The 10,457-nt window shown below is 34.0% G+C and overlaps 2 protein-coding genes across 2 annotated transcripts; one reads left to right on the forward strand and one right to left on the reverse strand.

Annotated features, from left to right (window-relative positions):
- Positions 1–938: 938 nt before the first annotated feature.
- Positions 939–6,833, forward strand: LOC120336736 (zinc finger FYVE domain-containing protein 21-like). The gene is made up of 7 exons (XM_039404492.2): positions 939–1,119; positions 1,590–1,640; positions 2,150–2,318; positions 4,351–4,438; positions 5,321–5,433; positions 5,935–6,071; positions 6,688–6,833. Exons 1-7 carry the CDS (start codon positions 997–999, stop codon positions 6,733–6,735), a joined length of 729 nt encoding a protein of 242 aa, XP_039260426.2. The 5' UTR covers positions 939–996; the 3' UTR covers positions 6,736–6,833.
- Positions 6,834–7,327: 494 nt separating this feature from the next.
- Positions 7,328–9,587, reverse strand: LOC120336733 (uncharacterized). Its single transcript, XM_039404488.2, has 4 exons — positions 9,314–9,587; positions 8,913–9,014; positions 8,275–8,391; positions 7,328–7,917 (listed from the first exon to the last, which is right to left on the reverse strand). Exons 1-4 carry the CDS (start codon positions 9,532–9,534, stop codon positions 7,524–7,526), a joined length of 834 nt encoding a protein of 277 aa, XP_039260422.2. The 5' UTR covers positions 9,535–9,587; the 3' UTR covers positions 7,328–7,523.
- Between the last annotated feature and the right edge of the window lie 870 nt (positions 9,588–10,457).

The following is a 10,457-nucleotide window of genomic DNA, read 5'->3' on the forward strand; positions in this document are numbered from 1 at the left end:
CAAAGATTTGGTTTGTAAGGAAGCAGTTTCCGCGGAGGGATTGACGAGTAACTATCTTCATAATCATCCCCACCGAAAAAATACAGGTCACTGCATCATGGGTACAACCGTAAATATATACTACTATGGTACAACGATACGTTTTACTCGACTAAGGACGTCACGTAAGCGAACAACACTTAAAATTAGGTGTAAACGTGCAGCAAATTCAAATGACTGAATTTAAAAAATCCAAACTCGCGCTAAATGAGTAAATATCAAAATACTCCCAATTCTTTACTTGGCCGCGACGCGTTAATTTTAGCGCTGGCTGTTGGGCGAATGTGGCGTTACCATTGTACATTCTGATCCGTTGTATATTCTGATATATGCATGCGTGCGTCGCTTTACTTTTCAACATAATCTGCTGCAATCGCTGTTCGTTTGTGCGCAGACAAATGTTAACAGCTATTTCCTTTCATTCTTGCATCGATGTGGCTTTGTCTGGCTTACTCACTCTTTGATTTTAGTGAGGGCGGTTTCGGTAGCGGCGGTTTTTGTCCGTGGTCAAGCCATACATTCGTTAAACTGCAGAACCGTGTAACACAATACAAAAAATATATACGACCAAGAAGGCTAAATGAATTTATGAAGAAAATTCAGAAATTTGAGTACGGTGTCCTATGTAAATTGTGAACCTAAATTGGAAAGTCTAATTTGATTTCACATGACAAAATTTTCACTATCAGACTATAGAACTCTTGCCTGCTTCGGAAACTGAAAATGGAAGATTCAGGCTTTGATCTTTGAATTTTATGATACAGTGATATGACGATAGGATTTCAGATACCACAGTACTGCAGTAGGCAAAGCGTACCACTGTACCAGGATTATTCTGTTATATCAGTAGACTATATCATGTTGTGTTTCGTGAATTAAATATTTATTCACTGATTTATTTTTTATGGAATAGCTTGTATGAATGTTATACAGCACTAACAGTACCATAATATTCCAATGGATGAAATAAAAGGAAAAAAATTAACAAAATCCACCAGTGGATTACGAATGATTCCAACTGGTGAAAAATATGCAAGTCCTTTCGCTCTCGAAGAACCGATGTGGATGCCAGATAGAGAGGTAGAATTTTACTTTAAAATTTATTCCTTTTTACCAAAATTATGCAGCAAAGATTCAAGATTGATATTTCGAGTTGAAGATTTACGTTATCGATAATATATCTATATTGATCCTCAAATCAGTCAGCCCACTGGCCTAAAAATGAGAATTGTGCTTTAATATATTTACGTTTGTGGTCTGTATGCTATTTCTCATACTGTCATAGGCCTATTAGGAATAACTACATTAAGCAACCAGGGACATTTAAGTGTAGAAATTGAAATAAAAATTTCTATCTTATATTGGCATTGAGGAATTTTTATTATTGAATGTAATTTTTTATTATCATTCTGGCAGCATTTCAATCAATTTTATACACATTACACTTCATTTGTCTGGTTTTTCCTTCGTTTTTTACCAGCTTATATAAATATGTTATTCCTTTTTGTTATCAATCTCAGCTCTCATTATAATGTGTTTTTCTATTTCAGACCAAGAAATGTGTTGGATGTAAACAAGTATTTGATTTCCTTAATAGGAAGGTAAGATGCAACATTTGTTGGTTATGTGAGATATCTCGGTTTACAAATGCTAAATTTTGTTTTATCAAACTTGCGCAAAACACTAGCTGAACAGATAATAAGACAATTAAAATCTGCTCAATACATAGGTGGTTGAAATAGTTAATTTAACTGAGAAATTGAATAAATATATGTCAACATATCATTTGTATGAATGTATCAAATGAAATTTCCCAACAGCATTGTCACACCCTATATATCACATGACTGCATTGTTTTCAATGTCTGTGTTTGTGTGGACAATGTATTGATTAGGGCTGTGTATATGAGGTGAAGAAATGAATTTTAAAAAGGGGGAACCAACCTCCCAGGAAAACAAAAAAAGATACATTATGGCATATCCGCATATGCAAGCCTTCTTTATTTAAGTCTTAGATAATTTATTAATGCTTTTTGAGTTACTCTGAGAAACCTGTATTTTGTATAATGAGTTGTACATGATGCATTCTCAAAAATTAATTAATTTTCAGCACCACTGTCGTCGTTGTGGAAAATGTTACTGCAATCGATGTTGTTCAAATTCTATAAATCTACAGAGAATGTACTTTGTTGATCCAGTCAGACAATGCTATGAATGTGCTGTTATATCCAAGAAAGAACAAGAATTTTATGAAAGAGGCTTGAAAGTGTTAATGGCTGGTGGGTGGATTATTATTTGTTGCAATTATTTACTATTGTTTGTAAATTAATTCTCCACCTCTCCTTAAAAAATCTTGATGCAAATGAGTAATGCATCCTTCTATATTATCTGAGATTCACTGAGAATCAGAATTAATTGAAGTGGTGGTATTTGCAAATTTGCCAGCATTTGAGTTGAAAATTTTTCATGGGTCCGAAACATTTTACAACTTAAAATATACGGTAGCTAAAATAATTGGCTTTTCCAAGAAATAACTTTTTTAAGTATATTTTGTTCGTTTCATACATTATTATTCTATGATGTTCCACGTATATTTTGTTAGTTTCATACAATAATATTCCATGATCCTACATCGATATCAAGTAATATCTTGAAGTTAATGCAAATATGTTACAGTTGGTGCATTATACTCTAATGTCACGAACATAATGTTGATTATTATGAATATTCATGATATTCCTTCTTCAAAATATAATTCAAATTTTTCAATTTGATGTAATTATGGGTTCAATGTGATACAATACAATTTGTGCATTGGCCTAGCTAGCAGTGATCTTTTATTTCAAACTTTCACAATTTAAATTTCTTTGAGACATTTTAATGCCTGGCCTTGCAATTATGTCATTGTTTCTCAGAATCTTGACTGTTCTTTCTTATATATTTTATTTGTGCCTTGTATCACGTTTCACAGTGTCTAGCATTACATCATCATGTACAAGGTGGTGTGATTATAGTGTGCAATCAAGTTATGCAAATGATTTTTTAAAATCACTGCTTATCTATTTATTTCAATTGATAAGAAATTGATTGGCAGATAAAAAAATATATAGATTACACTGAATCCTGAATTCCAGATAGATCCTAAAATAATCTTTTCGGATATTAATAAACACAAGGTGACCTCAAAAAGCAAAGCATCGGATAGACGGATTTTTTAAAAGATGAATGAAGTTGTTGTCCACCAGATGTCAATAATTTCTGAAATTGAGAAATTAAATATTAACCTTTTCGAATCAAATATATACTTTGTAATGTACATATCTGTAAATAGCATTGTGTAAGTAACAAAACAATTCTTTAGTTTACTTATATCAAAATATATAAAACTGCTAGTTTCATTTTTTAACAAAAATATCTATACATGTATGTTGTATTTATCACAAGCTCAATATAAAATTTAAAATGTCTTCGTTCAATAGTAATGACAAAGTATTTTGAATACCTTAATGCTCATTGATGATTGTTATTGTTACCCTAATATACCAAACCCAATTACACTACAAAAACAACTGATAGCATTATGGCTAATTCCCTCTTGTCCCAGTTACATAGACTTTTGTCTAGCATGGCATGGGTGTCAACGATTCGATATTGAAAATTTATATCAATTAGAATTTTCAACATCTGACATACGGTGGCTAATTTTTGGTTTGGAGGAGAATTTAAAATATCATCATTTCAAGAATTTGATACTGATTGTCTGTCATGAATTATTTGTTTTTGGCCTGATCTCAAGGAATTTTCAAATACTGCACAAATGAAACCTAACAACAAATATTATAATGATCATGTTTTTCAAAAATACCTTATCAATTTATCATATCTTTATTTGTTAACACATTTATTAAGCCTAACTTTATATTTATGTATTTATTGATCACATGTGTATCATATTACCCTATTACTAATTCATAACATGCCGTGATTGGGATTAAAATGGTGCAATAACTCTATGTACGACAGTTTATTTCCCTCGAAATGTAACAACATCTGCATAATAAATAAACAATGTAACTGAGACACGCAACATGTACAAGACATTACCGGCCTAAGACAGTTGTTCAACATAAACCCTTCATAAATATAACAAGAGTTTAAAACTGTTAGATTATAATAGGACAACATATAAAAAAGATAAACTCTAGTATTACAATACACAACAACCACTTACAACATAACCATGCATAGCTATGGTTAGGCCATGCATAAATGATATATCGAGTCTAATTAAAACATATTTATCTACAACAGGAACCATACAGAACATTGTGGAGGAAACGCATAATAATGACAGGACAGATTTGGGCAATTATTTATGCCGTTTATCAGCGGATTACAGGTTTGTGGTTGTTTTACAAATATTATTCGGTATTTCCATAGTATGTGTGCTAGGTTGGGGTTAGGCCATAATTATTATTCCGATTTTCCTTATTTTATTCTAATACGAGTTGGGGACTGTCTGTGTTGGCCAAGTGAATATACCCCCTACCAGTAGGTTTCAGTCCCTTTACACAACTTGATGTAAAGTAGACAAACAAAATTAGTCACCTCCATATTGGTACACATACTTTTGGAACGCCTATTATTCTATATTATACTCTGCTACCATTTATTTAGTTGTATCTAAGTTACATTAAAAGCATATCAACTGATGGCTGTGGTAGTTTCCCTTTTAGTGCTTATTTGCATATAAAATCTTGTTTTTATTCGTGTAGTAATCTGATATTTAAATATTTTAAAGTGATCAATCACGCACCTATGTCATGCAACAATTATATATATATATAACAATTATTTGAACACGTTTTGGATATGAATTTTTGCAAGTAATTTCAGCCCTACCTCTCAGTAAATAAATTTTATATTCTAAATGCTCCCAGAAGAAAAAGTCGTATATGTCCAAGTCTAGTATTAAATATTTAGTTATTAGTAGAGTCATTGGTATGGTGAATGTGAATTTTGTTTTTATTTATCCATTTTCTTCATTTAGAATATTTCATTAATATTGAAAATGGCTATTTTGGTGGATATAACGTATTTTTATTTTGGTACTCCCGAAGTATGTGATCCAAGATGGCGGTCGCCGGAACATAGTATGTGTACCAGGTTAGGGTTAGGCCATAATTTTATTCCATTTTTAGTTCTATTACGAGTTTAGGGACTAGCCAAGTATCTTTATTTTTATGAAATGATCTTAGAATTGGTAATATTATCCTTATAGATACATCGAGTTTTCATCGAATGAATCACAAACACAAGATAAGGAATCCTTGCCAAGAAATGTTTTGTTGAGTAAAGTAACTGGAGCACAAATATTGACAGATTCACAATCAGGTGATTATATTTTGTCAAAATCAAAAATTGTCTTTATTTATATTTCCGGTAACTCCATGGGGGAAACGAAAAGATAAAGATTTTAGTTTTTTTTCCTCCAATGCTTGTCATTTGAAGATATGATGAAAAATTTTCGAAATTGCAATTATTTTTTGCATTACATTTCATACTCCACCAGTTGGATTAGGTAGCATGTGGCTTTTGGAGATATGTGATCATATGGTTATAAAATTTTGAAGATCTAGTGATGATACCCCCTCAACTTGAAAAAATTGGCATTTTTGTGGACGTATAGCTTTAGTTCCACTTCTAATATATTATGTTCACACTCCAGAGAAATAACTGTGATAGTGTCCACTAAAACGAAAAAAAAAATCACAAAAACCAAATATCAAAATGAATACTGTCGTCAGGACAAAATATGTGAAATAGAAACCATTGTGCTACTAAAATGCCATTATTTGTTCGAAGATTTATAATCAACTCTGAAACTTTTCGTAGAGTCTCTTAACACAAAAGTTGCAACAGGATTAGAATTGAAATATAAAGATGAATATGACAGTGCTGTTGCCCATCATATCATTCTACATCCTGTGGATCAGAAAGCATCAATGCCTTGGTTGATTGCAGCCCATAAGGTAAGTTAATTAAGTTTTGAGGTATTTCAGGTTCCAGAAGATCTTCATAGTTGGTAGAAGGGAATGAATCCGATAAATGGTTTCTCATTCAGTTAGGGTTTGGTGATAATTGTCAGCTAATTGATCCAGGAAGGTGACAAAAAAAAGTTCAATTGTCACTGTTGAAAGAATATGACTGTTAGATTAGCTGTTGGATTTGCGTAACATACAACATTCCAGGGATCCCTCTGGTCATTGCAGTAAATTGGCCCATACAATCATTCGACCACATGGCATTTTGACTAAATTATTCATTGAGTTGAAGTGTTTCGGGACACTTGGTTAATATTTGAATTTGCATAAGAGCCCGAAATTGCATGTCTTTTCAATCGATATACACTTCACATGGTTGAAAGTTTCTGAATCGTGTTGGTATGCGGGGCTAGGGAACTGTTTATAAATTACAATGGCTTCGGAGCTTTATTTTTAAGCCTCTGAGTCAGGCTTCGTACTTAATATCGTTACCATGAAACGTTGCCCAAACACACATCATATTATTCATTGTATTTTATATTAATGTTCGTGCAAATGAACAACCCTTACAACCTAACACTTGCTGCAATACTTCTATTTTCAGGCTCTCAAGATGATATTTGAATCAAAAGCTCAAAGCAGAATCCAGTGATTTGACTTTGAACTTCTAACGAATGTGCCTTCTTGCTTTTGTGCAATATGTAAATTTTATATGTTGGTTTTGAACTATAATTATCACTTAGTCTCATATATTGCAAACTAAACACACACATTTTCCATGAAGCGAGGAGATGCTTGATTATGGTTGTGAATGGATTAAGTTATGTATCAAATGTGATACATAAGGGGGAGAACAGAACTTTTTTCGACTGGAGTTCCGGCCCACAACTTCTCTATCAATACTTGTATATCAGATTCTTTTTACCCTCGTAATAATGTTATGTCAATGAAATCTCCAGCAATCTTCGCCTATTTTTGATGAATATCAATTCGGATTTAGAAGTATAAATTGACCTTGAACCTTCCGTGGACGCAATTTAAAGACTGCCTGGCGGCAAGTTGCCTGGAGAAAATATCCATATTCGTTAGGGTGCGGATGGGACAAAGCTTTCTGATTAGGATCAGTCTTTTTTTGTAACCAGTTAGTAGAGGTCTGCGAAAGACTAATGCTCCCGTACACTTTCAGATTTGGTGTTTTTTTACCTAATGGGATGGAAAATCAAGCTGACATGGCCCAAACGATTACCCACCAGTATCATGTCCGCTAATTACCACCTTGCTGTTTTGAGTTTTTAAGAAGCTGGTGCAATCTAGTTTACCTTATTTTCTTGCCATTTTTTCATCCATATTTGTATATTTTCACTTTTAAATAAATATGTTATGTACAGCGAATGGCAGATGAATTGATAATGCAAAGACATGAACAGTAAAGCAGAATTTTCAAAAATCTAGTCCACAGCTCTTCCGTTTCGCATGATGAAAACAGTGTTTCAGAAAATTGAAATGGTAGGGTCTCCAGCGTAATGGAGAGTTTGAATATCGTCTGCTTGACTTATTCAAGTCGATAGGAGTTCTCATTACTACATCCTCGTTTTCTGACATAGGGAAGTTTAAATTTGTATTGGTATCCTTTGCAGGAGTTAAATTTTGATTTATGAGCGAGTCGTCTCTTGATATCACTTCACCTAAATCAACTAATGGCTCCACTGTCGTAACAGTCAGTGGTGCGCCAAATGGACTCTCGGAGCCTATTTTTCGTTTGTGCTGAATAGATTCTTCCATTGAAATTCCATTACGAGTTTGGGATGATTCTATTGGGTCTCTAGTCTTTAACCTAAAAATAGAGGCAAAGTTATTAACATTTAGGAGCGGAAGTCAAAGAGTCTAAATTATCGATAGAAACTCAAGGAATTAGGTTGGCACATCAATCATCATACAATTAAAGGAACTTGTTTTTATCAAAATTTGGTTAAATCTTTAGACTGGAGTTTTCTGGTCGCACAGCCCTGTCTAGTGGTCGAGCCATATGATGTTGGGGATGCTAGCCCAGAGTGCAATGAGTTTAGCAACAGGCGACTCAAAGAGTCACGGTACTTCTAAGGATAGAAGCTCAGTTACTGAGTGTACGAAGCCTTGTTTGAAGAATTGGAATTGCCTTCAATGTAATAGAAGCCTTAAAAGTTATACGCACCATGTTTCCAGTTCTGTGATGAGTTCCTTTACGTGTTTCCAAATATTACTGACAACATTTATGTGCAGAGTGTGAAGGGAAATAAATCTTTCCAAATTAATTTGTGGCAGACATGACCTAAATATAAATATCACACAAGATAGGATTTTATATTTGGAGAGAGGAAAAGTCTCACATCCAGCCCGAGTGCAGCAATGCTTTCTCACTTGAGTATTGCACACAGGGATATCAATGGTGTGATGGGAACCATGCTCCTAACGCTATGCTAAGTAATCAGTGAATAGGAAATGCATAAATCACAATGCAAAATGAGGAATTATTGGCGCTCCAGAAGTGTGTGTACCACTATGGAGGTAACTATTTTTGTTTGCCTATTTTCATCAAGCTGTGTAAAGGGACTGAACCTATGGGCAGGGGGATATTCACTTGGCTAACACAGACAGTCCTCGAAATAGAACTAAAATGAAGAAAATCGGAATAAAATTATTGCCTAACCTGGTACACATACTACTTACTGGGGGAACCGAATTATTTTACAGAAACAATACAGGAGATCCATTGATATGTCCTCTTTTATGTCTCATAGTTGAATGATTAACATCCAAATAAAATTATTATTAACTTTGAAATTCTCTCACTTCACAGTTTCTAAGCAATTGTTTTCCACTTCTTTCAATAATTGAATAGCAAATCTCAAAATAAATTGTGTATCTTTGCCCATCTCTTCACCTTGCTTAGATCTGTAAAGGAATGACAAATGTAATGTATTCTAAATTTGTAAACAGGGATATACCTCATCTAATTGTTCAAAATTCAAACCCCAGAAATCTGAAATGTTTGAAGAAAGTACTTTTCCCAAACGTCACACAACAGAATTTTTGATTAGTAACTTAAAGATAGTTTTAGTGTTCATTTGATTTATGTCTTGAATTGTTGTATTTAACTACAGCTGTCGGATAGATATAGTAATGCAGATTCACCCAAACGCTAGAATACCAAAAAAATAAAACTATTACAAATCAAGACTTATTACCAATACCTCATTGTTTTAAAATACTGTGAAAGCTTGAGTGAATGAAATTCATGCATGTGGCGATCAATTTTCTTTAGTGCTTGGAAATATTTTTGACATCGATGTGCTCTGCTGTTTTTGTAGATTAATTGTGAAATTACACCCAAATCATACGCCATTTCAGGATTATTTAAAGCTTTAATTAACCTGGCATGGTCAAAAGACATATCGCCTTGTACTGACTTCATCTGAAAGTTTATTATGTAAGAATGCTTTTTGTTTATGTTAAGTATAGCATAATCTAAATCAGAAATCGAAAACTTGGAGATTATAGATCGATTTTATATTGTGCATGAAAAAAGAGAAAGCAAAGAAAGTCAACAAAAAACCCTAAAATCATATGTTAAATGTATTAGACACATTCACCTGAACACACAAGCATGAATACAGATTGTGTGGGTCATCATTATATTATTTTTGGGGCCTGGTATAGTTCAGTATCACAAGTACTTCCAGTGGGCGTAGCATATAAGATTTTGCATATTTTATTTCTAACCCCCACTTGACTCCGTCATTCAAAGATTACGTCACTACGACCTCACAATCTCGTCATAGAGATTACCAAAGTATACCTGCAATCGCCCAAAATTGCACCTTTGCCAACGTTAACGCTGTAATGAACTTACTGACTTACTAACGCCAGCGATCTCTTTCATATCGGGATCGACCTGACAACAAGAAAAATAGGCTAGCTTGATCGATTTTGGGTGATCGTCTGCCCCTCTTGGATGACATTAGGCTAGTAGTACCGTACCGGTACCGGTATAGTTTGGCGGGCCTTGTTACGTTGTGGCTGTAGCAACGTAATTTTTGAATGGCGTAGTCAGGTGGGGGTTAGGGATAACATATGCAGGTTGTGCCACGCCAACTACAGAACTAGAAGTACTTAAGTCGTGTTGTGAACATGTCTGCATCTGCATGCCCGTCCCGCAGTTCCAATGCCGAGTAAAGTTGGCTGGAGAGTCTGAGACCAGAATCGATTTGAAAATGTACGGTACCGGTATTAGGTATTGTATTACAGCCATGAGAAAAATTATGCATATCAGCAGCATCTAACCGTTGTGGTTGTATATATGTCAACAACTGTGATACGGGTACCAGTACCGGTACC

Source organism: Styela clava, chromosome 2 (genome assembly GCF_964204865.1).
Source record: "Styela clava chromosome 2, kaStyClav1.hap1.2, whole genome shotgun sequence".
Taxonomy (NCBI): Eukaryota; Metazoa; Chordata; class Ascidiacea; order Stolidobranchia; family Styelidae; genus Styela; species Styela clava.

Coding starts and splice junctions, on each gene's coding strand:
- LOC120336733 (XM_039404488.2), bottom strand. CDS start 9,534: ATGAAGTCAGTACAAGGCGATATGTCTTTTGACCATGCCAGGTTAATT. Junction 9,015..9,313: donor CAGTATTTTAAAACAATGAG/GTATTGGTAATA, acceptor ATTCCTTTACAG/ATCTAAGCAAGGTGAAGAGA. Junction 8,392..8,912: donor AATTGCTTAGAAACTGTGAA/GTGAGAGAATTT, acceptor ATTTATATTTAG/GTCATGTCTGCCACAAATTA.
- LOC120336736 (XM_039404492.2), top strand. CDS start 997: ATGGATGAAATAAAAGGAAAAAAATTAACAAAATCCACCAGTGGATTA. Junction 1,120..1,589: donor TGTGGATGCCAGATAGAGAG/GTAGAATTTTAC, acceptor TTTCTATTTCAG/ACCAAGAAATGTGTTGGATG. Junction 5,434..5,934: donor ATTGACAGATTCACAATCAG/GTGATTATATTT, acceptor AACTTTTCGTAG/AGTCTCTTAACACAAAAGTT.